Raw genomic sequence first — 27,617 nt, forward strand, 5'->3', positions numbered from 1 at the left:
AGTCGGACATGACTGAGCAACTTCACTTTCACTTTTCACTTTCATGCATTGGAGAAGGAAATGGCAACCCACTCCAGTGTTCTTGCCTGGGGAATCCCAGGGACGGGGGAGCCTGGTGGGCTGCCGTCTCTGGGGTCGCACAGAGTTGGACATGACTGAAGCGACTTAGCAGCAGAAGCAGCAGTTTCAAATTCAACTCTCCTTTACTGAAGACCTAATATATGTTAGGAACTTTGCAGGACTGTTTCTGAACCTCATTTTTAAAAAATTTTTGTAAATTTGTTCATTTTAATTGCAGGCTAATTACAATATTGTAGTGGTTTTGGACCTCATTTAAATAACAAAAATTCTCTATGAAGTAGAGATTATTTTTCCCATTTTGAAGAAGAGGGAATGACATCTCCAATCAATGGATAACATATTCAATACTGACCATCAGATCAGTGCCAGAGTCTGGATTTGAACCCAGGTCACCTATGGATCACACCTGTGCTCGGCACTAGGCTACTACAGAAAGGTCCCCCCTAGATTCTGACACAGCAGCCCGGCCTCTGCTGAGCTCTGATGGTCTGATGCTCTGTCTCAGTATTGTATGAGAAAGTAGATGTCTTGTCTCTAGCTGACAGGACCTCTGATCAAGAAGGAGCTGTGTAGCTCAGGTCGGTATTCAAGGAGCCTCACTGACACCTCGACCTGATTAAATGACAAGAGCCTGAACCCAACACCATAACGAGAGGAGACTTTTCAGGGATATTAGGAGGTGCTGGAATACATATAAATAATTTGTGGCCCGAGGACAGGCTTTGGCGGGGTTGTTTTTAGAACATCCCAAGACTCATATGCTTTCCCTATCAAGAGAGGATTCTGTGTCACTCCCGCTTGAATCTGGACTCTAGGATGGCTTGGCTCACAGAATATGACGGAAGTGGCACTGTGAGAGTGCCAGGTCCAAGGCGTAATAAATCGACAGCTTTCACTTCCTGTCTCTCGGGACACCTACTCTCCAGACCTCACCATTGCACTGTGAGGGGACCCAGCCGGGCTGTGGAGGGACTCAGGCAAGAGGCACCCCCAAGTAGCTTTGCCGGCCACATGGGTAAGCCGTCCTGGAGGAGGGTCCCCCGCTGAGCCACCCCAGTCAGTGAGGCGTGGAGCAGGGATGAGGTGTCTCTACAGAGCCCTGACTGTACTGAGCACTCACAAGCAAAATAGAGGATTGTTGTAGTCTGCAAGTGGTTAGTTACAAAGCAGGCTTCCAGGTGGCACAGTGATAAAGAATCTGCCTGCCTGCAGGAGACATGAGAGACGTGGATTCTATCCCTGGGTTGGGAAGATCCCCTGAAGAAGAAAATGGCAACCCACTACAGTATTCTTGCCTGAGGAATTCCATGGACAGAGGAGCCTGGAGGGCCACAGTCCATGGGGTCACTGTGTCAGACACAAGTGAGTGACCGAGCACACACACAGTTACAGAGCAAGAGGTAATTGGATGACAGGTAAATGAACCTGATGTCTGTGGAGCCTGGACTCTATGACAAGGTCACTACAGTGGTGATCATTTTGACTTCTTAGAGAAACCCACTGAAAAGACAGAGAAACTGAGGCTCAGAAAGGAGAGATGGCTTTCTTGAGGTCCCAGACTTCGTAAGTGGATCAGCAGGGATTTGGATTCGGTCTGGATAAAGCTTCCAATTCCCCTCAGTTCACTCAACCCCAGGGCAGTGAAACAGAGAGCAGCTGTCTCTAGCTCTCTGGCTACTGGTCAGTAAAGAGTCCACCTGCAATGCAGGAGACGCGAATTCCATCCCTGGGTCGGGAAGATTCCCTGGAGTAGGAAATGGCAACCCACTCCAGTATTCTTGCCTGGGAAATCCTGTGGACAGAGGGGCCAGGTGGGCTACAGGCCATGGGGTTGCAAAGAGTCGGACACGACTGAGCGCACATGCATGACCTGCTTTTTCTAGCAAGATCCTGTGTAGACTGTAAACGCCAAACAAATATTCTAGACACCTCTTTGTATTTTCTGTTTCTTTTCATGGAAAGGCATTGTATTTTAAATATAGCAGTGCCCATATGTCAACCTCAAATTCCCAATCTATCAGACAACCGTTTTTATATCGCATGATGCTTATTTAGGTGTAAATTCCAGGTAGAACTCCAGGGGGCAGGGGGGCGGATGAGCAGCTTCTGGCTATGTGACCTTGGGCTTAACATTTACCATCTCTGAGACTCAGTTTCTCCTCATCCATAAGATAAGGACAAGCACATCAACCTCACAGAGTTGTTATCAGATCTAACAAGGGCGTGTTAGGTAAATGACTTCACACAGCATTTGTGTCTTAGTCACTCAGTTGTGTCTGACTCTGTGTTATCCCATGGACTGTAACCCGCCAGGCTCCTCTGGCCACTGGATTTCACAGGCAAGAATACTGGAGTGGGTTGCCATGCCCTCCTCCAGGGGATCTTCCCCACCCAGGGATCAAACCTGGGTCTCCTGCATTGCAGGCATACTCAGTACCCGGCTGCAAAGAAACATTCAATATATCGAGTATCCCTGACCTTGAGAATTCCAGGTCAGAAGAGTTTTCTTCCCTCATCCCTCCTGACCCAGAGACAGACTCCCTAGGGTCACAACGAGACAGATGCATCCCACCCCTGAGCGTCATTTATTTTCACCTCAAAGACTGAGCCCTTTATGCCTGCACTCCGGCAGCCCCTCCAGACAAGAAGGAAGCACAAGTCACAGCCAGTGAGCTTTGCTCACAAATTCCTCCTTCACGACTGACTGAGCCCCGATACCGGAAAGAAACATTCTGTTGAAACATGTAAATCCCCACTCATCTCCAAATTGGGTGCTGGAGTGCCTCGGGGAAGTGATTTTACAAGCCCACTGACTCCAGCCAAGGTAGATGCCAATTGCTCTTGCGAGATAATTCAGCCTGACCTCCGCTCCCCACCACCCCCCGCCCCAGAAGCAAGATTGAGGGGCTCCCTCCCTTCTTACTAGAGGAATGGCCCCCTGAGCTGCTGGGGAACAGCCCCGTCTCCTGGGAGGCAGAAGGAGAGAGGCCGTAAGCTGCCTGCTTCTAGCCGTCCTCCCCAGACAGCACAGGGGGAGTTCAGTGACTCCTGGCTTTCATTGTCACTTGAACAAAGGATCTCTGATACTGCTCAGGAGGGCTATCTTGAGACAAGGTGTCTGGACTACAAGGTCAAGCTTGCCTGTGCTTTCTCTCATACCCTCCTGGATTCCAGAGGCAGGGGGATGCTATGGTGGACCCAGCCACCATTGCAACTCCATGCAAGAAAATGCTTTCTAGCCTGCTGTGCCTCTGGGGAGAACTGTTATCTTTTCTTATACTGCTGCCTTTTTAAAAAATTTATTTCCAGAGCTCAGTTTCACCAATATTCAACTCACAGCCAAGTGGGCTGCATGAAGTGCCCAGCCAGCCCTATGTAACTCAAGATGCTATATCCACCTCATCATCAGTAGCAAGACTACCCACGTTAGTTGGAAAGATTATTTCCCTCCTAAGTCTTTGGGACCCTAAGTCCAATCTAATATTTGGGAGCAAATATTAGAAAATCGGTCAGCAGTTCCAGTGATACTCATAATCATAAAAATTACTATCCACTTCTGAGAGCTCAGTCTCCCAGGACTTAATAACCACTCTATCATGGACTTCTTGCTTCCGCTCCAAAAGGTAGATCTTATTGCCTGCATTTTATGCATGCAGAAACGGGTTCAATAATCAAGTAATTTGTTCAAGGTCACACAGCTCATATGGGGCAGTGCTGGGATTTCCATTCTGCCATCGTTGACACTGCTAAACCCCATGGGGTGAGTTCTCCTCTGACGGCTGTCCACAGGAAAGAGGGCCTCCTCATCCAGGCTGGCTAAGTGACAGCGCTTGACTGCCCCAGGCTCAGCCAGCGCCCTCTGGGATCTCCATCCACAGCTCACCTTCTCCAGGTTCTGAGTCAGTTTGGAACTGGCTCTGTCCTCATGAGCAGATGGTGTCTGGGAATTCTCTTGCAGTCTCTAGGTCACTGTCTGGTATGTTGGCAACCAACGACCTCACCAAACCGCAGTGCCTGCTTTTTTGGTCCAGGTTATGTTCCCTCTGCAGTATGCATCCTGCTCTTGAGGCTGGAGTAGATCAGCAAAAGAATTCCTTACAGAGGATGGAGCCATAGCAGAGACTCCCAGGGGCCTGAGGCTACCAGAATCAACAGATGTTTGCAAATCATTCATAGTCTCTTTATGACGAGCACAGATGACTGACAGCTTTGCACTTGTCCACAGCTCTGCCCACACACACCCAGCCCTGAGCTGCCCTGTTCAGCACGCGACACCCTGGGAGCCTGTGACCGCACTAAGAGCAGACACCTGACCAAAGGCCGGCTCTGATGTGGCCAAACATGGAAAACTCCACCCAGAGAGAAGTGAGCTGCCCAATCAGATTTTCACTCTGGGGAAGCCAAATTAAAAGATGTAAGGAAAATACAATTATGAGTAGCAGAAACTAAGACAGGTGGAAGCCAAGAGAAAGGCTGTCAGGTAGAACAGAGACCCTGGAAAACCAATATGACGTGCAGACAAAAGTCGGGACGATGTGGAAGTCTGGGTAAGCAGAAGCTGTGAGGAAGACCATAGACAAGTGTTGGCATAAAGAGAAGCAGAGAGAATCCAGTCTTTGGACACAGTTTAGCTGTGCTAGCCACAGAACATAGTATGGATGCCAACCATTCCTTCCAGAAGGTTCTGCAGGGGCCCTGGATTCCAGCCACGACTGGGGGGCCCGGCCACACTCTGGTTCCTGCTCTTAGATTCCCAAGATATCCGCCTCTGTCTCACGGCCAAGCCCATCCTTACAGTGACACCCTGCCCGCTTCCTTCCCTTTTTGACATTGTCTGCACAATCCTCTTTTTATTACAGCTAAGAGAATGCTGCTAAAACCCCTATCTCTACACACTTTTGTGTGTGCAGGGTAATTGGCTTATTTGTATTTTATAGACTTGGAACTTAATAGATGTGAGAATCTGTGGGCATTTGGAAACCAAGGGGCTGCATGTGTGCCCTGCTTGATCTAGGGGAGAGATTATTATGCGTGCAGTTGTCTTAGTTTTATCTTTAATTCCAATGCATGCCCTGGTACGTGCTTAGTCACTCAGTCATGTCCAACTCTTTGTGACCCCATGGACTGTAGCCTGCCAGTCCCATCTGTGTCCATGGGATTCTCCAGGCAAGAATACTAGAGTGGGTAGCCATTCCCTTCTCCAGGGCGATCTTCCCCATCCAGAGATTGAACCTGGGCCTCCTGCATTGCAGGTGGATCCTTTACCATCTGAACCACCAGGGAAGCACTTGCCCTGGTACCCGTGGCTTTTAATTCCACTTTTAACTGTGGTGATTTCATGTGGTATATATCCTGATAAGCTCCTTTATAAAATAAGATAATGTATAAATAAATCTGCACAAAGGGATGATATATGCATCAGGGCCCTCGTGGAAATCAGGATTCAGCTCAGGTCATTCAAAAATGAATCTGAACAACAGGGCCTCTCAGGGAGGGGTGGACAGAGTTGAGGAAGCTGACAAGGGGGAGTGAGGCACCTAGAGATTTGCAAGCGCAGGAAGCCCTTATCTCCAGATGACTGGAGGAAAGGTGAGCGCAGAGGGCATGGGGCCAGGAGGAGGGTGGTGAAGTGCAGTGATGCTCCAAGTATCACTGATGTTGGGCAGAAATGCCCAACCTCCTTCTTATCCCACCTTTGGTGTTCCCACTGGCGCTTTACAACCTGAGGGTTCAGTCTGTGTGGGTCAGCCTCCGGGGGCCGAGAAAAACACTGAGGGAGGTAGAAGTGGGGAGGGGGGCCTGAGTCTGGGCAGCTGTGATGAACATAAGTTCACAAACAGGAATCAGACCAGGAGGAGTGGGAGGGAACAGAGCTGAGCATCAGGACCAGTTCTGAGGATGGGGAGCTGGCTCTGGGCTCTCCACAGTGTGCTGGTGGTCCCTGTGGCATGGGGACCTTCCTCCTTAGGATCATCAGTTTTCTGTCAGGGCTGGGGTGCTGACGTGACTCCACCCACCCCCACCCCACCCCCAGAGTCCTGGTGACTGCAGGATGCCTGTGATGCTCCCTGCTTCCAGGCCAGCACTCGGCATGCCCCAGTTCCCTGATGCTAGCTGAGGCTCTCAGTTTCACCAGGTCCTGTTGTGCTTCTCACACAGTGGAGGAAAGGGTGTCTAAGTAACCGTGGCAGCTGGTGGGGAACATGGGCTTTACCTGTTCTCTTTCCCACTCTCTCCTTCTTTGGTCCCTGTGCTTGAGAAAGCCTTCTCAGCTCAGTTACGTGCCTGGGTGCCCTGGAGACTGCACTCCCCAACAAATAGGCTGTGTGGTCCAGAGCTGAGGCATTCAGGGAGAGAACTCCCACTGTGCCTTCTAAGTAAGTTCTCCTGAATCCAGGTCCACAGACTTAGAATTTGTGGAAGTGGAGAACCAGGCTCTGTTCAGACTTATTTGTTGCCATCCTTAGGAAAACAAGGGGGCTTATCAGAGTAGAAAGCTGATATTCACTGTCCACTCGTGATGTGATAGGTACTTATGTATCCCATTTCATTTCATCTTTATGGTTATCCTGTGAGATGGGCTTTGCAGAAACTGCAGATCAGAAAGTTTAAGTAATTTGCCCATAGTCTCACTTTTGCTGGCCCACAGATGTGAGATTCAGGCTCTGTCTCTCTGGAGCCAGGGACCATGGTTGTCTCATTAACACAGGTTGCTGCTTAGCCAGAGTGCTGCTCAGGGGATTGACTGGAGACGGCAGAAGGGCTTGTCTTCACACAACAACCTGGTTTATGAAAGCGGGATCTTCTGAGCTCCATTACTTGGTATGAAAAGAATAAAACCATACTTCCTAAAATAATTCTATAATGTTCATTATTTAGTTGTTTGGACGAGAGTATTCTACCCTACCTCCCCTGTGCTAGGGAAGAGTAAATCAAATTCACTGTAGGCATACATGTGCGCGCACACACACACAACCACACACACATACACACTTACACACACACTTCCAGCTACCTCCCCCAAGCCCATCAAACTCCACTGCCTTCAGGGCAAATATCTCATGTCCACCAGGGCCAGAATTCACATCCTCTGATTTGAGTTTTGAAGACAGAGATTTACACAGGATTACAATCTTTTTTTTTTTTTGATTGTGGTTGCTTCCGATTTCTATTGTCTGAATCATAGCCGTGGAAATAATTGAATCTTTTTGTAGCATAGAATATATTACTCTTGAAATAGTAGGAAATGTTGATAATTGCCTTTTATTGGACTCACAAATAATTTATAAGTTGGTCCGATTTGGAAAAAAAAAAAATACCATAGTCTTTTATTTCTTTGGCTTCTTCCTTGAGGCTAGAAGCAGCCTCCAAAAATAGCTGCCTGTGCAGAGATGGGTCTAGCGCTCCCCCTTGTGGCCACCGCGTGGGATTGCGGACCCAGTAAATGGACCCAAAACTGCAGACACTGGCATTTGAATAATTCTTTCTCCCCTAAGTACACAAAGAAATCTGATTTATTCTTCACAGTCATGTCTGCATTACAGAGCACTTCTTCTTATAAAGTCCATCTGCTTTGAGGATAAGTAAATGATCAATCCCTCATATACATTATCATGCAGTGAGCACTTCTCTGAGGTAGTAACAGCTTCTGTGGTTTTACCAAATGTCAGGGAAGCTGAGAGTTTCTTCTTTCCTTAAGAAGATACTGAAAAGAAATACAAATTGACCTTTATGTAACTGCTTACTGAGGGAATTAACAAAAACGCCAAAGTGTATGAGACGGGAGGGGGTGTTAGAGGAAAAAGAAGAAACTGGAGAAATAGAAGGCCGTGGGAATGCATTGCTTAGCTTAGAATCCTGGCTGTGCTAAATGGCAACCCACTCCAGTATTCTTGCCTGGGAAATTCCATGGTCAGAGAAGCCTAATGGGCTACAGTCCATGGGGTCACAAAAGAGTCGGACACGACCGAGCAAAAGCTCAGAATCCCGCCTCTGCTTACAAACTGTGGTAGGCTAGGTCCTGAGATGGCCCTCCACTGGGTAACAGACAGACGGGCTCCGTCTTCCCTTCAGCGCGGAGGAAGACACTTTACAACTGGGAGCCACCCACTGAGTTCTGGCCAATGGGATGCAGGCAGAATGACAAGCCCATTTAGACCTTATTCCTGGAGCTCCCCAGTGATTTTTGGCACTGTCTCTGTATTCACACCATCGGAACAGAACATTCCAGGATGCCAGGGTTAGGGAAGTAAGCTAGAACCATGAGTCATCACTTAAGGACACTCACTTAGGAAAAGCACTTGATTGCCTTCAAACTATGATGTGAGCAAGAAATAAATTTACATATGCTAAGCAACCACAATTTGAGAGTTGTTGCAACAGCCAGTGTTAATTATCCTTCTAAAGCAAGTCACCTCTTACAGCCACAGTTTTGTCAACTAAAAATAAAGATAATGCGTGAATATTCAATGAAACAATGTATGTGAAAACATTTGGCACAGACTTGGGGCTCAATAAATGCTGGTTAAAAAGCAGTTGTTTCTCACATAAGCAATATTTTCATTCTACAAAAGAATTTTTATTGTTATTACACAGATTTCTATCACAGGAAAAAGACGACCCAACTCCAACTGGCAAGCCAAATGGGGATTTTATTGGCTCCCAGAGCTAGAAATTTCAAGTGTAGATTAAGCCTTAGTGCTGATTTAATCTATCCAACAACTCCAAGAACCTGTGTTCTTTCTTCTGCCTGGTAAGCCTAATTTTTTGTTATTGAATTACAATTGATTTACAATGTTGTATGAGTTTCAGGTGTTCTAAACCCGACTCTCCTGATGGTCAAAGGTGGCTGTCAGTAGTCCCCACTACCGCATGCTCCTAGTGTACTTTGAGAGCAAGAAGAAGTCTCATTCCAGTATTCTGAGAATCATCTGCCTCCTCTGGACTGGTTTAGATCACATTATCACCACTGAACCAATTGTTGAGGTTAAGGGCACGTACTGTTGACCTGTCAATCAAGACCCATACCTGGAACTACGGGTGGGATCACCTCTACTTTTCCCTACATCACTTGGGAAGAATGAGTGCATACATTTTTTAAAAGTATATTTTCAAGCACAAAAAAAGAGGAAGCAGGGGGAAATGAATGCTAGCTACAAAAAGCATGTACTAAAATTGGTATGTTTATTTTCTTTGAAGCAAAAAAAAAAAAAAAAAAAAGTTGTAGGAGTAAATGTTATTTTGTGATCACTCTAAGTATCACCCAACCTTTCAGGAATCTGTAAAATAACTGGATGTTATGGTATTCAACTTCCAAACCTCTGACAATGAGTTCCCTAAAATATCCTCAGATATTGACTTCTTGAAATATACTTGGATATTGACTTCCTGTCTCTCTTGACAGTGCAGTGTTAAAAAAAAAAAGTCTCAAGAATAATTTATTTCTTTGCACTTTCCTTTGATTTTGTGCAAGTGTTTTAAAAAGCCTAAGATGCTATACCAGTGGGAGGGGCTGTCCTTTTCATCTGCTCCTCATGCCTAAACTAAATCATATGATGCTCAATCATAAAATAATGAGACTGACTTTTAAACAGACTCCTTAGATGTAAGAATGAGTACTGCACTTCTGAGCAGTCACCTAGAGAAGTGATCTTCACATTCCAGTGATGTAACCATAGCTCAAATTGCATTAATTACACCTCAGTTTGGGCCACAAAAGCACAGTGACGTGTCTAACCATACTCTACCTCTGAGGGATTCCCAATCTCCTGCGAGTTTTCAAAAAGGTGAATCTCTTGAGAGTCCCTTAGGCAGCAAGGAGATCAAACCACTCAATCCTAAAGAAAATCAACCCTGAATATTCACTGGAAGGACTGATGCTGAAGTTGAAGCTCCAATACTTTGGCCACCTGATGCAAAGAGCTGACTCATTGGAAAAGACCCTGATGCTGGGGAAGACTGAGGGCAAGAGGAGAAGGGGACGACAGAGGATCAGATGGTTGGATGGCATCACCGACTCAATGGACATGAATTTTAGCAAGCTTCAGGAGATGGTGAAGGACAGGGAAGCCTGCTGTGCTGCAGTCCATGGGGTCACAAAGGGTGGGACACGGTTGTGACTGGACAAGCACAATCCTTCAAAGCAGAGGTGTGCCTTTTCAAATATAGTATCTTGAGCTCAGAAGACAATCACCAGGCCAGAGAATTCCAACCTTATTTTGAATAAATGTAAAATATGAGCACCCAGGGGGACACTGGAGTTCCCCACTGGCTTAGCAGGAGGAGAGAGGATCTTGGGGTATTAGACTCTTCCTCTACAATGGCGATCATCTGACTACCACCCTCTGTCACCCTGCAGCTGAATTCCCCAGGCCTCCAGGCTACTCTGAGCTCAGCAACCCCTTCAGGCCTCGAGCCGCCCCTGTGTTCTGCTGTGGCCCCCTCTTGCCTGCTTTTCTGCCCACCCTCTTAGATTCTCTCTGCTCCCTGGGAACACTGGCCCCTCTCCTGAAGCTGAGGTCCTGGGCCTGCCATCGCCTCTCCTGAATGTCCCTTCCCTGCTTTCTCTTCATTCTCTCAAGGCTCACTCAAGACCTGGCTCATCTGTCATCTCCTCCAAGTTTTCCCACCCCTTCCATACACACAAAAAAAGGTACTTTGTTACTCTTTCTCTCTTTTTTTGATCTTGAGAAAAACATTTGGCCAGTAGGAGGCATGACCGGAGATAGGATGGGAGGAAGGGAGACACCAGGCTAATTGCCTCTTTTCTGTAGAAGCCCTAGGAGGTTAATGTGCCAATGGCCATTTCTCTCTCACCCTCTGCCCGATCCAGCCTGAGCCCTGATAACACCACCTCCTCTTTGTTATGTCCCAACTTTTGAGAATCTCTGGGTTTCCTTGTGGTCCTCATTTTGGTTCTAGTTCTTCTATCCCTGGTGTAACCAGTTCTTTGTGTTAGATCCCTTCTGTTTCAAACATTCAGAGTGATTTCATTTTTCCTAACTGGGTCCTGACTGAGAATGGTTGGTGCAGTGAATGGCATCAGTGAATGGATGAACAGATGGCCGTGTTTACCTGTCATATATAATGTTTATGTTTTACTTTCTGAGACAGTTTCATGACCCTTCCTGTCACTCTCTTTCCTTCTGCCACCCCTAATATTTGTTTTCGAGCCCTATCCACTTTTCCTAGATGGATTCCCCCACCCTAACCCCTTGTTCAAGTTTACCCACACTCAGTCCTGCATGGCCTCTGCGTTGCTGACAGATGGTGAAGACATCGGGTGCAGAGTGAATCATCAGGATGAGAACAGCTGCAGAATCCAGCAAGCCCAGCCTGTTGGCCAGGACCCACAGGACGACGGTGGAGGATTCATAATCTCTCCGCTCTTCAGGTCTGTCTGTGACTTCAGCCAGAGCCAGGCCAATTTACAGTGATTCCCAGAGCCCAGTGCAATTTGCAGATAAAACAGAAGATGCACATTTGTGGCCAAAGTGGAAGATTCAAGTATTAGCCTGGCTGCTAAAATGCTCCCCTGTGCGTGAGACCAGCACACAGCCGGATGGTCTCCTCAGCGCTGCCCAGACCATCATTTTATTGCCATGGTCTGGAGGCCAAGTGAATACTACAAACCAGGCATTTGGAAGGGATCTGGGAGTGGGGCAGGTTAATGCTTCTGCTCCAGGAAGAGGGGGGGTGCCACCCAACTTCTTGCCCCTTCCTGCCCCACACAGCGTCTCGCAAATCACTTTGACCCACGTGACTTGGCTGTAAATGAGGCTGACCAGCTGTTGGGAAGAAGCTTAGCACTCAAGGGAGAAAAGGAAAATAATACAATTTCACAACATCTCCCCTGAAAGGTAACACATTTATGGAGGAAACATGTATTGTGGGCCCAGCATTCAGTTGGATACAGAGGATAAAAGTCAATAAGATACAATCCCTTCCCTCGAAGGTGCTCCCGTCTACTCAGTGAAGACAGACCTGGGGAGAAAGGGCCAAAGGCAGTTTATGGGTTGAGCTGGAGCCCCGACAGTCTATGTGCGTCCACACTCAGCACTGATGAATATGTGCCCTGGGTGAGGAGACAGGCCTAATCCCAGCTCACACACTTCCCAGCCTGGTGACCTTGATCTGTGAGTAACTTCACTGAGTCTCAGCTTCCTCATCATTTTTACAATAAAGTTAGTGTAGTTGGGAGAATGCGTTTACACGTGGGAAGTTCTTTCCACCTTGTCTGATTCAAGGTCAGCCTCAGGACAGTGGTGTCCTCCTGGGTGGTCACCCTGGGTGGTGGTTCCTCTACCCATTTTATAGGCCCTGGACTTGGCAAGGAGGAGCCAGGGCCAGAAAGGGAGCCCTCAGTGAATGCCACGTGGTGACTGCGGCTGACTCCCTCCTGCTTGGTGGACACCTCAGAAGCCCTTTTTGAAGATTCTCAGACATCCCAGAGGGGTGGGGAGTTTGTAGTGGACTCAGAGAGGTTACCCATGTTTCTACAGGACCAGCTCTGTAGTCACAGCTGGGTTGTGAAGTAAATGATGAGGGAACTGTGGGAACAGAGGGTGGAGTATATCACCCTGCCTGAAGTCATCAGGAATGGCCAGATGCAGCAACTCTGGAAGGCTAAAGTGGAGGGGTGCCCAGGTGAATGGCAGGGATGCCAAGGATGGCATTCCAGGTAAAGGAAATGGAATAGGCAAACATCCAGAAGCAAGAAATGGCACTGTGGGCCCGGGAATAAACTCTGATGGCAGCATGTGGAGTCGAGTGACAGGGGCTGCAGAAGCTCCACGAGGCCCATTCTGAAGCCTGTGTGTCCTGGGAGAGCATCTGTGGCATCGGAGCCAGAGGAGGTTTTTGATGGTGGAGTAGATACATGGTCAGAGGGGCTTCCCTGGTGGCTCAGATGGGAAAGAGTCTGTCTGTAATGCAGGAGACCTGGGTTCGATCCCTAAGTTGGGAAGATCCCCTGGAGAAGGGAATGGCTATCCACTCCAGTATTCTTGCCTGGAGAATTCCATGGACAGAGGAACTTGGCAGTCTACAGTCCATGGGGTCACAAAGAGTCAGACACGACTGAGTGACTAACACTTTTACTTTCACTATATGGTCAGGTTTGTGATGGGGAAGACCACTCAGGTGCCACTAAGAAAGCTTATCTGAGGGGAGGTGGGATGTTAGAGGCAGTGTCATTAGATTAAGAGTCTTGCTTGTTGCTCACTACTTACAAAATCCATAGAGTAAGTCCCCTACATACAAATGAGTTCTGTTCTAAGAGTGCATTCATAAGTCCAGTTTGTTATAAATCCAACAAAGTTAACCTAGGTACCCAGATAACACAATTGGCTATATAAAACTGTACTGTAGTAGGTTTATAACACTTTTCATACAAATAACATATAAAAAACAAAGCAAGCACAAAAAATAAAACATTTTTAATGTTATGGTACAGTAAACCTACTGGCCAACTAACTTACATGATTGGATATGCAAACACATCTTTGAAAGTTCACAGCATCTTTTAAAGTTCACAACTTGAAGTTTCGTTTGTAGGGGACTTGCTGTACTCACAAAAGGTTATAGCAAAGGAAAAGTGCCTTTAATCACAATGCTGGCAATGTGGAGAGATGGCGGATTCAGTGTCCCCCCAAAACTATCTCCAGAGATTCTGCTTGATCGTGAAACTTTTATAAGGAAAGAGAAAGTAATCTCGGTTAAGCATTGAGATAGGGGGTCAGACTTACCACCATCCCCAACTGCATGCAGGCTCGTTGACTCCTTGTGATCTTTCTTTAGATGTTGTCTTGTTCACACAGTTTGGGAGATTACTGAAGGGGAAGCTAGGGAAGCGATCTGGTCATTTGTTAATTACTTATTCTTCACTCCTCCTTTCAGTCTATGAAAAGAACTGATTAGTTGTTAGGCAAAGTATTATGTGATTAAAAGATTTGAAAGGTGTGCTTGGGCTGTAGATGAATAGAGCCTGGGAGTGCCTGGTTTAAAAGTTACTTACAATAAAATTTTGCTAAAGTGACAGGAAAAAGGGCTTCTATGGAGAGAGATTTCATGCAAAGGGCATCCTACAGCAGGGGGACCGCCAGCCTAAGCCTCCCTTCTCCCATAATAGGGATCAGTCAGTTCAGTTCAGTTGCTCAGTCATATCTGACTCTTTGTGACCCCATGGACACCCCCATGCCATCACCAACTCCTGGAGCATGCTCAAACTGATGTCCATTGAGTTGGTGATGCCATCCAACGATCTCATCCTCTGTCATCCCCTTCTCCTCCCACCTTCAATCTTTCCCAGCATCAGGGTCTTTTCAAATGAGTCAGTTCTTCCCATCAGGTGGCCAAAGTATTGGAGTTTCAGCTTTAGCATCAGTCCTTCCAGTGAATATTCAGGACTCATTTTCTTTAGGATTTTGATTGGTTTGATCTCCTCACAGTCCAAGGGACTGTCAAGTCTTCTGCAGCACCATAGTTCAAAAGCATCAATTCTTCAGTGCTCAGCTTTCTTTATGGTCCAACTCTCACATCCATACATGACTACTTGAAAAAGCCATAGCTCTGACTGGACAGACCTTTGTCGGCAAAGTAATGTCCCTGCTTTTTAATATGCTGTCTAGGTTGGTCATAGCTTTTCTTCCAAGGAGCAAACGCTTTTTAAAATTTCATGGCTGCAGTCACCATCTGCAGTGATTTTGGAGCCCAGGAAAATAAAGTCTGTCACGGCTTCCATTGTTTCCCCATCTATTTGCCATGAAGTGATGGGACTGGATGCCATGATCTTAGTTTTTTGAATGTTGATTTTTAAGCCAGGTTTTTCACTTTCCTCTTTCACCTTCATCAAGGGGCTCTTTAGTTTTTTGGTTTCTGCCATAAGGGTAGTGTCATCTGCATATCTGAGGTTATTGATATTTCTCCTGGGAATCTTGATTTCAGCTTGTGCTTCATCCAGACCAGCATTTTGCGTGATGTATTCTGCAAAAGCCTTTGACTGTGTGGATCACAATAAACTGTGGAAAATTCTGAAAGACATGGGAATACCAGACCACCTGACCTGCCTCTTGAGAAACCTATATACAGGTCATGAAGCAACAGTTAGAACTGGACATGGAACAACAGACTAGTTCCAAATAGGAAAGGAGTACGTCAAGGCTGTATATTGTCACCCTGCTTATTTAATTTATATGAAGAGTACATCATGAGAAACGCTGGGCTGGAAGAAGCACAAGCTGGAATCAAGATTGCTGGGAGAAATATCAATAATCTCAGATATGCAAAAGACACCACCTGTATGGTAGAAAGTGAAGAAGAACTAAAGAGCCTCTTGATGAAAGTGAAAGAGGAGAGTAAAAAAGTTGGCTTAAAGTTCAACATTCAGAAAACTAAGATCATGGCATCTGGTCCCATCACTTCATGGGAAATAAATGGGGAAACAGTGGAAACAGTGGCAGATTTAATTTTTTTGGATTCCAAAATCCCTGCAGATGGTGCTTGCAGCCATGAAATTAAAAGACGCTTACTCCTTGGAAGGAAAGTTATGACCAATCTAGATAGCATATTAAAAAGCAGAGACATTACTTTACCAACAAAGGTCCGTCTAGTCAAGGCTATGGTTTTTCCAGTGGTCATGTATGGATGTGAGAGTTGGACTATAAAGAAAGCTGAGTGCCGAAGAATTGATGCTTTTGAACTGTGGTGTTGGAGAAGACTCTTGAGAGTCCCTTGGACTGCAAGGAGATCCAACCAGTCCATTCTGAAGGAGATCAGCCCTGGGATTTCTTTGGAAGGAATGATGCTAAAGCTGAAGCTCCAGTACTTTGGCCACCTCATGCGAAGAGTTGACTTATTGGAAAAGACTCTGATGCTGGGAGGGATGGGGGGCAGGAGGAGAAGGGGATAACAGAGGATGAGATGGCTGGATGGTATCACTGACTCGATGGACATGAGTTTGGGTGAACTCCAGGAATTAGTGATGGACAAGGAGGCCTGGTGTGCTGCAGTCCATGGGGTGGAAAAGAGCCTGACACGATTGAGTGACTGAACTGAACTCTGCATATAAGTTAAATAAGCAGGGTGACATACTTGACGTACTCCTTTCCCAATTTGGAACCAGTCCATTGTTCCATGTCTGGTTCTAACTGTTGCTTCTTGACCTGCACACTGATTTCTCAGGAGGCTTGTAAGGTGGTCTAGTATTCCCATCTCTTTAAGGATTTTTCATAGTTTGTTGTGACCCATATATATAGTCAAAGGTTCTTTGTGACTCCATGGACTGTAGCCCACCAGGCTCCTCTGTCCATGGAATTCTCCAGGCAAGAATACTGGAGTGGGTTGCCATTCCTTTCTCCAGGGGATCTTCCCAAACCAGGGATCGAACCCAGGTTTCCTGCATTACAGGCAGATTCTTTACCATCTGAGCTACCTGGGAAGCGACAATAGGAGATGGAGAGAAGAAAACTAGTTGGAGAGATGTTTTTGAGTGGTCTTGTCATTTTCTTAGGTGAAACTAGACTGTAAGCCTCCTGAGGGAAAGGACTGGCCACTTTTGTGTCAGAAAACTTCAGTTGCCTCACACCAAAATGCTGCTGCTGCTGCTAAGTCGCTTCAGTCATGTCTGACTCTGTGTGACCCCCATAGACAGCAGCCCACCAGGCTCTGCCGTCCCTGGGATTCTCCAGGCAAGAACACTGGAGTGGGTTGCCATTTCCTATTCCTGGGCATATATCCTGAGAAAGCTCTAATTTGAAAGGATACATGTACCTCAATGTTCAGCACTATTTACAATAGCCAAGACATGGAAGAAACCAAAATGTCCATTGACAGATGAATGAATAAAGAAGACGTTACATATATATACAATGGAGTATTACTTAGCCATAAAAAGAACGAAACAATGCCATTTTCAGCAATAAGCATGGACCTAGAGTTTATCATACTAAGTGAAGTAAACCAAACAGACAAATATTATATGATATTACTTACATGGGGAATCTAAAAATTAATACAAACTTATTTACAGAACAGAAACAGACTCACAGACTTGGAAAACAAACTATGGTTACCAAAAGGAAAAGGGGGGAGAAGGGTAAATTAGGAAGTTGGGATTAACATGTACACACTACTGCATATAAAATAATCAACAAGGACCTATGTATAGTACAGGGAACTCTACTCAATATTCTGTAATAACCCAAATGGGAAAATAATTTGAAAAAGAGGTATATGTATAATTGAATCATTTTGCTGTACACTTGAAGCTAACAAAGCATTGTAAATCAGCTATAGCGAAAGTGAAGTCGCTCAGTCATGTCCAACTTCTTTGCGACCCCATGGACGGTAACCTACCAGGCTCCGCGGTCCATGAGATTTTCCAGGCAAGAATACTGGAGTGGGCTGCCATTTCCTTCTCCAGGGGATCTTCCCAACCCAGGGATCGAACCCAGGTCTTCTGCATTGCAGACAGACGCTTTACCATCTGAGCTACTAGGGAAGCCCAAATCAGCTATACTCCAATATAAAATAAAAAGTAAGGTTTCTGCTTTGGAAAGTAGATGAACTTGACACCATTTGAGCGGGTTTAAGGGATCAAGTCATTGGCTTAGTTATGACTGTGTTGAGTATGAGGTGTCTGTGGAATGCCCAGGTGAGCAGTCCAGCAGATAGTTGGATAAGTGGATCAGTGCTGAGTCCTCAATATATAGAACAGTGCCTCGCTCAACACACTGAGGAGGTGCTCAATAAATATTTGTGGGGTGAATGAATGAATGAATGGGTCTGGAATTCAGTTATGAATTAGACCCTTTGACTACCTTCTGTGAAGTTGTTATTGCGCTCCCTGTTTTCCTTCACAGCACTTACGGTGTGAAGCATCAGATGACGATTCACTGGTTTGTTAAATGCCCGACCCCCTCACTAGACTGCAGGCTCCATTGCGGTGAGGACAGTGTGTGTTTTCTTCTCCACTGAATGTCTTGGCCTAACCTAGCTCAGAGTCAAGATGAGGTCAGTATTTTTTGAATGAATGCAGGGCTGGGGATTTGGATGTGGACACAGGATGTAGGCAGAAGCCAAGGGAAAGGATGGGTCTTGGTGAGCTGGAGCTTCCAGGTTCAAAGTTACTTGTTTGTAACATTTTTCTCCAACCTTCTCAATTCCCTCTTCTCCTCTACATGCCACTCCCTCCTAATCTAATCCTGATCAAATCCTTTCAGGTCCTTCTCTGAGCTTCTGTTCCCTCATCTGTATAATGGGGATTTATTATGTGCCCTGGTTGTGAGCACTGAATGAGGTAATTCAACTCAACAAATGTTTATACAGGTGATTAAATGCCATGGTGAGAAATGCCTTTGAATAAGCACACTGACCTTCCTGCTCTGTTTCACCTGGTTTGGAGCAGCCTCCTCTGCTCTGCGAAAGAGTGGGAAACAAGTTCTCTTTGACATATGTCACCCCCCTCCCCAGGAAGCCCTTCATTTCGACCACAAAAGACTCTTATCTTGCAACCTGAACAGGGGCCAAATGGCCTGTCCCATCCAACACCCTCGTTCAGACTTGATTGAGGTGGGGCTGGGCAGGTGGGGGGCCCTGGCTGCAACCCACCTCCCTACAAGCTGCTGCACCAGCTTTTGGCAGCATGGAGCCTGAAGTCCTGGCCACTCTGACAATGTAGTTAGTGAGTGAGAAAATAGCATTAGAGCAGAAAAGAATGTGCCATCATGGGGCTGCTTTCAGGATGATGAAGGGTCAGGAACAGCAACTCCTGAAAGTGGAGACCAAGTTTTTTTAAGACTTTTCTCCCTCCTAAAGGGCCTACATAGGAGGTTTGATGATTGAAGCCAGGGCTTTGCACAATGCACTCTCTCCCCCTAGACGTCCCCTCCTTGACTACCCTAGGACTAAGATCAAGACTTATTTTGACTCTGAAGCCTCTTTCCAACCTCTGGGCAGAGATAGATACCTCCTTCTTTATGGAGAGGGAAGAGGGGAGGGAACCAGCCTTTACTGAGTGCCTGTTAGGGGTCAATTACTGTATGTTATTCTTTATATTATTGTGTACCATTTTGTACCAGAACGATCTGTGGGATTGAGTTTGTTAGACCCATTTTATAGATCAAAAAGTTGAGGGTCAAAGACATGAGTCACTCGGTTGAAGGAAAGCTTGTAATTGGCTGAGCCAGGATTGGTCAAAAATCAAATACCCAGTATATTTGCTTTCTCCATATTTCAAATGGGATATAATAGTGTTTTTTAAATATTTATTTATTTTTCTTTTATCTTTTGGCTATTCTTGGTCTTGGTTGCTGTGTGGGCTTTTGTCTAGTTGTGGCAAGCAGGGGCTACTCTCTAGCTGCAGTGCGTGGGCTTCTCATTGCAGTGGTTTCTCTTGTTAAGCATGGGCTTGAGAGCGAGTAGGCCTCAGTAATTGCAGCTCAGTGGTTGTGGCACACAGACTTAGCTGCTCCGCAGCATGTGGGATCTTCCTGGGTTAGGGACTGAACCCGTGTCTCCTGCATTGGCAGGTAGATTCTTTACCACTGAGCCACCAGGGAAGCCCCAGTTGTATGGTTTTAGTTGATCTGTTCACAAGTGAGTGCCTCTAGGGCCAGAATCCCCTCTCATCCATCTACCCCCCCTGCCCCTGCTATACACTGAGTAGGTCTAGAGGCCTTTGACCACCAGGCCCAGGTCTGCTCAGACCCTTAGCATCTCCTAACCAAGTAGGAGGATAGTAGGGGCATCCACACCAGCAGGGGAAGGAGGGCTGGTGCTAATCCTGCTGCTCTGGTCTCGTGTCCACTGTGTCCTGGGATACATTTTCCATCACCGGTGTGCTGTTGTGCCTCAGCTGTCACCCAGCCTTTGCTGTGTGTACCTTGTTCCACTGATTAAACATTTGCCTCTATTCTTGATTTTTACTCATTTTTCCCCTCCTCTGTAAGGCCTTAAACCCTAGTTTGCATGCCCACTGCCCTAATAAATTATCTAAATGCTACCCTAGATGCTGAAGTCTATCTCAGGATGCTGTCAATAATCCTTTAGCTAACTGATACAGTCCCTGTCCTAGAATCACAGTGATGCCACCTCTGTGAGCTTTAGCTTGGCTACTGCCTATAGCATTGTGATTAATAGCACTTGACTTGACTCCAATAGAACAGATGGATTTGAAGCTAATTCTGCCTCTTATAGGCTGTGGAAAACAGAGGAAAAACTCTCAGTCTCTTTGTGCCTCAGTTTCTTCATCCATATAAAGGGGATAATGACATCTAACTCTTAAGATTATTGAAAAGTCTGAATGGTATATATATATATTTAATGTACAAAGGAAATTTGATATGTGTAGTGACCATTGTGCCTGATACAAAAACAAGCACTCAATACATAAAGGGTGCCTGTTGTTATTTCTAACAGCCCAGATCATGACATTTAAGCATAGAAATCTGGTCTTCAATTAAATCCTCAAGAAGCTGGCTAAATCCCCCTAAGGATTTGTTTCCCTATTTCCTGACCCAACTCTCGCTATGTTCTCTTATTTTCCTGCCAGCTCACTGCCAGTTTTACTACAGCTCACTAATAACTGCATTAGTCAGAATAAGATAGGCTATGCTGCACTAACAAATAACCCCCTGATTTTAAGCTTTATACAGCAAAGGTTTATTTATATCAAAATCTGATGACTACTGGATAGGTCTCCTTAGAAGCTCTCTTACAAGAACAGACTTTGGGATCCAGGATCCTTCTGTCTTGTGATTCCACTCTTCTGAGATTACTGCAAAAGGAGAAAAGAGAAAGTGGACCACTGAGCAGGCAGCCCTACAAGTAACATCCACTACTCTCCCCACATCCCATCGATGAGAACCTAGTCATACACCCAAATCTAATTGCGAGGGAGGTTGGAAAATATAGCCTTCTCAGACACCCAAGAAAGGGAGAAAGAATTGGGATTTGGTGAATACAAGCATTTTCTCTGCTCATCTTACTCCCTTAGTAAAATAACCTCCATATTATTTAGCTACCAGAAGAGGTAGCTATATCTCAGAACCTTGAGTTTTCTATCCCTCCTCCTCCAGGCTCATCAGCACTGTGCTGCTGCTGCTGCTAAGTTGCTCAGTCGTGTCCGACTCTGTGCAACCCCATGGACTGCAGCCTACCAGGCTCCTCCGTCCTTGGGATTTTCCAGGCAAGAGTACTGGAGTGGGGTGCCATTGCCTTCTCCGCTCGTCAGCACTGTGAGTCTCTTGTTAATCAGTACCCATGCTGACCTCAGTGGACACTGCTCTTTATTTAACACTTCATCCCAAATGTAGATCAAAGGTGCTTCCTTTTTCACTATTCCAAAGCTGAGGCTAAATATCAAATTATATTAGATTTTACCAAAGACTGGGGAATGATATATGAGGAATAAATACAGAGAAATCTACAGTTGCTCATTTGCTTTTTTATAAACGGATTTTATGCATCTTCAGCTGAGTCTTCCATAGGACCACCTGCCTGCCACACTTCTGTCCTGCAGCCACAGGTCAGGGGCCATCTGACCCGTCCTATCCAGGAATGCCATACATGTGTCTCAAGTCCACAAAGTAAAGCATGGCATTTGTGGGGGAGTGATTAGAGGCAGGGGGATGGCTATATGGGTGGAGGAGAGAAGCTATTCCTCCATAACTCCTTGCAAGGCAAACAGGTCTAACTCTTACCCTTTGATTTGAGCTTTCAAATACATGTAAAATCAGCTAACCCAAATTATGATTCACGAGTCATATGCCAATTGACCTGTGCCACTCCTTCCTCAGTACTCCGAGCCTCCGAGTTGCAATCATGTGGTAATCCTGTGCCACATGTGGTATTCCATGTGGTATTCCTGTGTTTCCCAAGGAAACATGACCAAAGAGAGACAGAGAGTTTCCTGATAGAATTGCCCATCTGAAGAACTCCTTTTCTGGATGATGGGATATGGGCGTGACTGATATTGGGAACAATTCCCTACTTCCAGGCAAGCCCAGCTCCTTCCCACTGAGGAATGGTATTCCTTTGATCTCTACAAGATAAGCAGATCAGAAAAAACATATTAATAATTCATCTGAGTGATGCATACATAATGTAACTGGAGTTAATAGAGGGAGATGGCTTCCTTACAAGAGCCTAAAGGGTTGCTATGTTTCCAGTTCCGAGCAGAACTCAACACAAACTAGATGCTCAGATTCTTGATAAAAGGCTGTTAAAGGGAAAGCAACTTGCCTTAGTCATGTTTGTTAAAGGGAAAGCAACTTGCCTTGGTTGTGTTTATTTAGCATCCTTCAAAAAAGCTCTTACTAAATTATAATATACTATTAAGATGATGACTTAGATAAGCACAAAATTCAGATGTGAGCTTCGTTTCAGAAAAAAAGACAAATCATCTGGCTTGTACAGTTCTCACAAACTGGTAGAAAGGAAGCAGACCCTTTCTTGAACCCACACATCTCCTAACATAATTTGAGGTATTTTACCCTTAAATGATTTCCATTTAGATAATTGCATACCTTGTAGTAATCATTTCATGTTTCCACACTGCTCATCAATCCTTTCTGCCTTCCCATCCACCCTGTCCTCGGTATGGCTTTTATCTTTCTGTTTAATCATTCTGTTTTATTTGGCTCTGTATTGCCCAGTCCTTCAAGTTCTTCTGGATGCATCATGGAGGGGAGGAAGAAGCCACGGGTGAGGGTAGAGTCGAGTCAAAACAGAGAGTCAGACTTGGACTTTGCATGACCGGGGGATTTTCCTTGACCTTTCTGAGTCTCATGTGCTTCACCTGTCCACCAGAGATAACCTCTCTTATCTCACATTGTCCTGAGGAACAGAAGAAAATACACGCAAACCATGTAGCTTGTTACACAATGGATTCTCAATAAATTGAGGTTCCCTTCATCTTTCCTTCTCTCCCTTTTGAAAGTAGTCAGGATATAAATTATACATAAATAAATCACACACTGCACTGGAAATCCTCAGAAATGATTAATGTAACTAATAATAATTTTAATATTAATAATGGGTTGCTTCAGCAGCACATCCTGATTCTGACAATCAATATGCTCCAGCTTTGTCTTCACACCACGAATACTGCTCAGAGCTTTACCCTAGGAAGAGGTGAATGCACAGCATTGCCCATTTGTGGATATTACTTAAATCTCCCTTTTTTTAATATCACAGTATTCTGCTACAAACCCTTACTTATGGTGCAAAGTGTAAGCAATATGTTTGCTAAGAAATGAAAAACTGAGACATGAATGGAAACACTAAAAAGCTACAAGCAGCGTGCAGGACTGAAAGTAAGGTTTGGAATCATGAAGAACATGCTGGAAATACTGATTTCTACTGCTCAGTATGCCCAAGAATGGACAAGACCTCATTGGTGAGTATGGTCCATTATCCCCACTGCAAGGAGGAGCAAACTGAAGCTAGGGGCTTGAAAGACAGCAATACCCATAAGATATGGAGCCTAACTTTAGCCCAAGGATCTGCTAAGCATTCTCAGCGAATGATAAGATGGTTCAAATAACCCTCCAAGCTCTCAGATTCTGTGTTTATGAGTCTCTATTTCTCAAGGATGCAAGTGGAAGCAACCAGAGGGGTGGTGAGTGTGGGCTCTGGAGCCAGACTGCCTGGATTGCAGTGTCTGCTTTCCCATTTATTAACTGCCTTAGCCTGGATCAGTGACTTTCATTGGTCTGTGGCTCATTTTCCTCCACTGGAAAATGAGAATCACAATAAAAACCAAATAAGGTGACATTTGTAACATCTGGGGCACTGTTCCCCAGGAGAGTCCAAACTCGGTCAGTCATTTCCTGCTCCATGATTGAGTGCAGATCACAGTGGGCCACCCACCACCTTCCGGTATAGGAGGACCCCACAGTTCTTTCTTCAGTTGAATTATTTTTCCTGAAGTGTTCAGTTCAGTCACTCAGTCGTGTCCGACTTGTTGTGACCCCATGGACTGCAGCATCCCAGGCTTCCCTGTCCATCACCAACTCCTGGAGTTTACTCAAACTCATGTCCATCGAGATGGTGATGCCATCCAACCGTCTCATCCTCTGTCATCCCCTTCTTCTACCTTCAATGTTTCCCAGCATCAAGGTCCTTCCTAATTAGTCAGTTCTTCGCATCAGGTGGCCAAAGTATTGGAGTTTCAGCTTTAGCATTAGTCCTTCCAATGAATATTCAGGACTGATTTCCTTTAGGATGGACAGGTTGGATCTCCTTGCAGTCCTAGAGACTCTCAAGAGTCTTCTCCAACACCACACTTCAAAAGCATCAATTCTTCAGCGCTCAGCTTTCTTTATGGTCCAACTCTCACATCCATACATGACTACTGGAAAAACCATAGCCTTGACTAGACGGACCTTTGTCAGCAAAGTAATGTTTCTTCTTTTTAATATGCAGTCTAGGTTTGTCATAGCTTTTCTTCCAAGGAGCAAACATCTTTTAATTTCATGGCTTCAGTCACCATCTGCAGTGATTTTGGAGCCCCTCAAAATAAAGTCTGTCACTGTTTCCATTGTTTTCCCATCTATTTGCCATGAAGTGATGAGATCTAAACTTAGATCAAACCTCAAACTTCACATCCCCAATCCCCCTATCCACAGTGTCTCCACTATGAACATTCTTTTCTGCCTCTCCCCTCTGTAAGCGTGTGTGTGTTCTCCTACCAAGCTGAATGCAAAGGCCTGCTTACTCATGGGATGGGGGCTCCCGAGCAAAGTGGGATTGTTACAGGGAAATAAAACAGTGTTCCTTCATCAGTACATCCAAATGTAGCATGGGCATTTTGACAGTGACATAGCCACCATGAATTGAGGAGAAAAGAAACAAGGGAGGAACTTTGGGGTGCTTATTTAGCAGTAAGCATTGTAGAGATTTTTGTAATCCTCAAGCCAACATTGTCAGTCCTCTTATCTAGTTGTACACACCAGGAACATACATCTCAGGGGTTTGTTGAGAATCCCAAGGCCAACATCTAGTGGTGAAACTGAGTTTAGCACCTAGAGGATCATAAGGTAATAACAGGGGATCCTACAGAGTTCCAAGAGTCACAGTCCTTAAGCCCACTTGCAAAACACTCCTAACAGCTACCAATAAGTAGCGCCCACGACATCCTTTGACCTACCACGGTAACTTGTCCCAAACCAAACCAGAAGTACAGAGCTGTCAGTCCGGCCAGGTCCAGAGAGATGAAAGCCCTTCTGACCTACCTACTCCATCCCTCTGTCTTTGTAGGCTGGCCTGAAGCCACCAGGGGGTGCCCTAGCATTAACAGCAAAAGGTATTTGACAACCTAATTATCACCTGGGGTTGGGAGGAGGCTTCCCTTCCTGAGAGCTTCTGCCCATGATTTCTCATCATATGTTGTAAACATATGACCTGAGTGAAGGCTGGGCTTGGAGGGAAAGTTACAGAGAATCTTGGGCTTGTGCCTCATTTAGCTTGGAGGAGTGGCACCCCCATCTGTTGGTGGGCAGACCCCACACCACTACAATGTGGAGCAAACTGTGAAATCAATGGAGTGGGTGGGTTGACCATTGATTTTTTTAATTAAATAGCACATCGAGGCTCAGAAAATAGAAAATATCAGTGTGATCACACACAGCACGAGCAATTATTGTTTTGAAATTTTTAAATTGTAGTGTGTATGTGCCTGTGTGCTGACTCATGAGATAAAAGGTAGATCTGTGAGTCATTTATTATTAAAACACCTTGACCTAAAAATCTGATTAAAATTCAGATTCCCAGAAGAGGGTGCTCCTGTCTTCCTGTCTGCCCCGGGGGCCTTGAAGCCTATAGTTTTAACACAGCTGGCAGCTGAGATGATCAGCTCTGTGTGGGAGCCACCTATTAGAAGAAAGGGTACTTCACTGAGTTTTCTCACCTGCTTCCCCACCCCCTTTTCCCTGGACAGGGTAGGGCAGGCTTTTCACTTCTTGGGAACCTGGCCTAACAAAGCAAGAAAAGTCACACTGACTGTACTTGAGACAGAGAACAAGCTTCTGGCTGCCCCCCACCCACCCCACTCCAGGACAGCTGTGAGCTCTGAACAACCAGAGATTGGGTTTCCAGCACCAGCTCTGTCAGGAAACAAACAAAAGCCCGAACACACACACACAGAAGCCAGAAAACAAAATCCTTTTAGAATTAGCCAGACCTGTGTTGAAACCTTGAGCCTTCTACTTACCACCTATGTGACCATGGGGCAGGTTTTTGGATACTGTTTCCTTCTCTCGTTTTAAATGGGATTATAAGCCTCCCCAGGGTGAATGGAAGATTTGGGTAGAATAATGTATCCACATGCTCAGATACGGCCTGACCAAAACAGGTGCCCCACTCTAACAGCTCTCGTTCTGGCTCCCTGAAATCCCCCGTGAGCTTGGACGGCTCTGTCCCCTTTGGGCTTTGGCTTCCCCGTTGTTAACAAGAGGGAAAGCACCCATCTGCAGGGCTGGAGTGGGGCGGAAACTGTGACCGAGAAAAATTACATTGTATGACCTGAGCCTTCTGCCCTAACCGGAGCCCCGCCAGCCGCCTTGTTCACCAGCTACTCCCACGAGGGCACAGCGTGAACTCCCTGCAGGGCGACGGGCGGACCAGCCTGGGAGAGAACAGCGGGCAGAGCCGCTGGCTGAGAAGCGCCAGAGTCTGCGGATCTTTGGACGGAAAGATCCCTCGCCCACTGCAGGTGCCGGTCCTGCGAACTCGGCGGATGGAGGCCGGCGCGCGCCCCGCCGCGGGCGAGAGCGCTCCAACCCCAGCAGAGGGAGGAGCCGCCGCCCAGGTGGGACAGGTGGGGAGCCTGAGCGCAGGTGTTTCCGCGGCGGCGGCCAGGGGAAGCGCTTGCTCCCTGGCAGGCGCTGGCAGAGCCAAACGTGCCCTTGGCCTTAGGATCCAGCTCTGGGAAGCCGGTTTTGTCTCCCAGACTCTACCTCGGAAGAAAGTCATGGAAGCGGTAAGTCGTAGCGGGTTTGGTCGTGGGCTTTCTTGTGCGTCCAGTTCCTCCCGGCAGAAAGCATGGGCAGAGGCTGCCTGTGCACCCCGCCTCCTGGAGAGGAGTACACTTTCATGCCGTCCAGCTCACACTGGCCTGGCCTGGCGGGGGTGTGGTGGAAAGCGGAAAAGGGGTGTGTGTACCTGTCCTGTGCCACCTTGGAGGCTGAAGGGCAAGGGTCTCAGGAGGGGTGGCGTGAGGGACTCTACCTCCAGCGCTGTGAGCCAGGCTTCTAACCTCCCCTCCCCCGACTCAGCCCCCAGCCTGGGTGTCAGTGAGTGTTGGTCTCTGTCTGCTTGTCCTTTTGCCAGGCTGCAGGGGCTCTTCTGGCACCCCACTCCAGTACTCTTGCCTGGAAAATCCCATGGACCGAGGACCGTGGTAGGCTGCAGTCCATGGGGTCGCTAAGAGTCGGACATGACTGAGCGACTTCACTTTCATGCATTGGAGAAGGAAATGGCAACCCACTCCAGTGTTCTTGCCTGGAGGATCCCAGGGACGGGGGAGTCTATGGAGTTGC

General features: G+C 46.3%; 1 protein-coding gene and 1 long non-coding RNA gene across 8 annotated transcripts in view; one reads left to right on the forward strand and one right to left on the reverse strand.

Moving 5' to 3' along the window:
* Window positions 1–13,251: 13,251 nt before the first annotated feature.
* On the reverse strand, window positions 13,252–27,377 carry LOC109557078 (uncharacterized). Of its 2 annotated transcripts, XR_002180477.2 has the most exons (4): window positions 27,036–27,371; window positions 22,605–22,914; window positions 21,856–22,120; window positions 13,252–20,854 (listed from the first exon to the last, which is right to left on the reverse strand). It is a non-coding gene; the product is annotated as an uncharacterized lncRNA (long non-coding RNA). The 2 variants fall into 2 exon arrangements; XR_011565873.1 differs by having other exon boundaries at window positions 21,856–22,914; window positions 27,036–27,377.
* Window positions 26,173–27,617, forward strand: part of FYB2 (FYN binding protein 2) — a 129,353-nt gene continuing 127,908 nt past the window's right edge. For 2 of the 6 annotated variants that reach the window (XM_070786463.1, XM_070786465.1), the window contains exon 1: window positions 26,952–27,058. Coding sequence is in view for 2 of the 6 variants with exons in the window: in XM_070786462.1 (XP_070642563.1) it covers window positions 26,816–27,058 (243 nt within the window). In the remaining 4 variants the exon portion in view is untranslated. Of the gene's footprint in view, window positions 27,059–27,617 lie in introns of all 6 variants that reach the window. The other 4 variants (XR_011565872.1, XM_070786462.1, XM_019957384.2 and 1 more) reach the window with 4 other exon arrangements.

This window comes from Bos indicus, chromosome 3, assembly GCF_029378745.1.
Source record: "Bos indicus isolate NIAB-ARS_2022 breed Sahiwal x Tharparkar chromosome 3, NIAB-ARS_B.indTharparkar_mat_pri_1.0, whole genome shotgun sequence".
Taxonomy (NCBI): Eukaryota; Metazoa; Chordata; class Mammalia; order Artiodactyla; family Bovidae; genus Bos; species Bos indicus.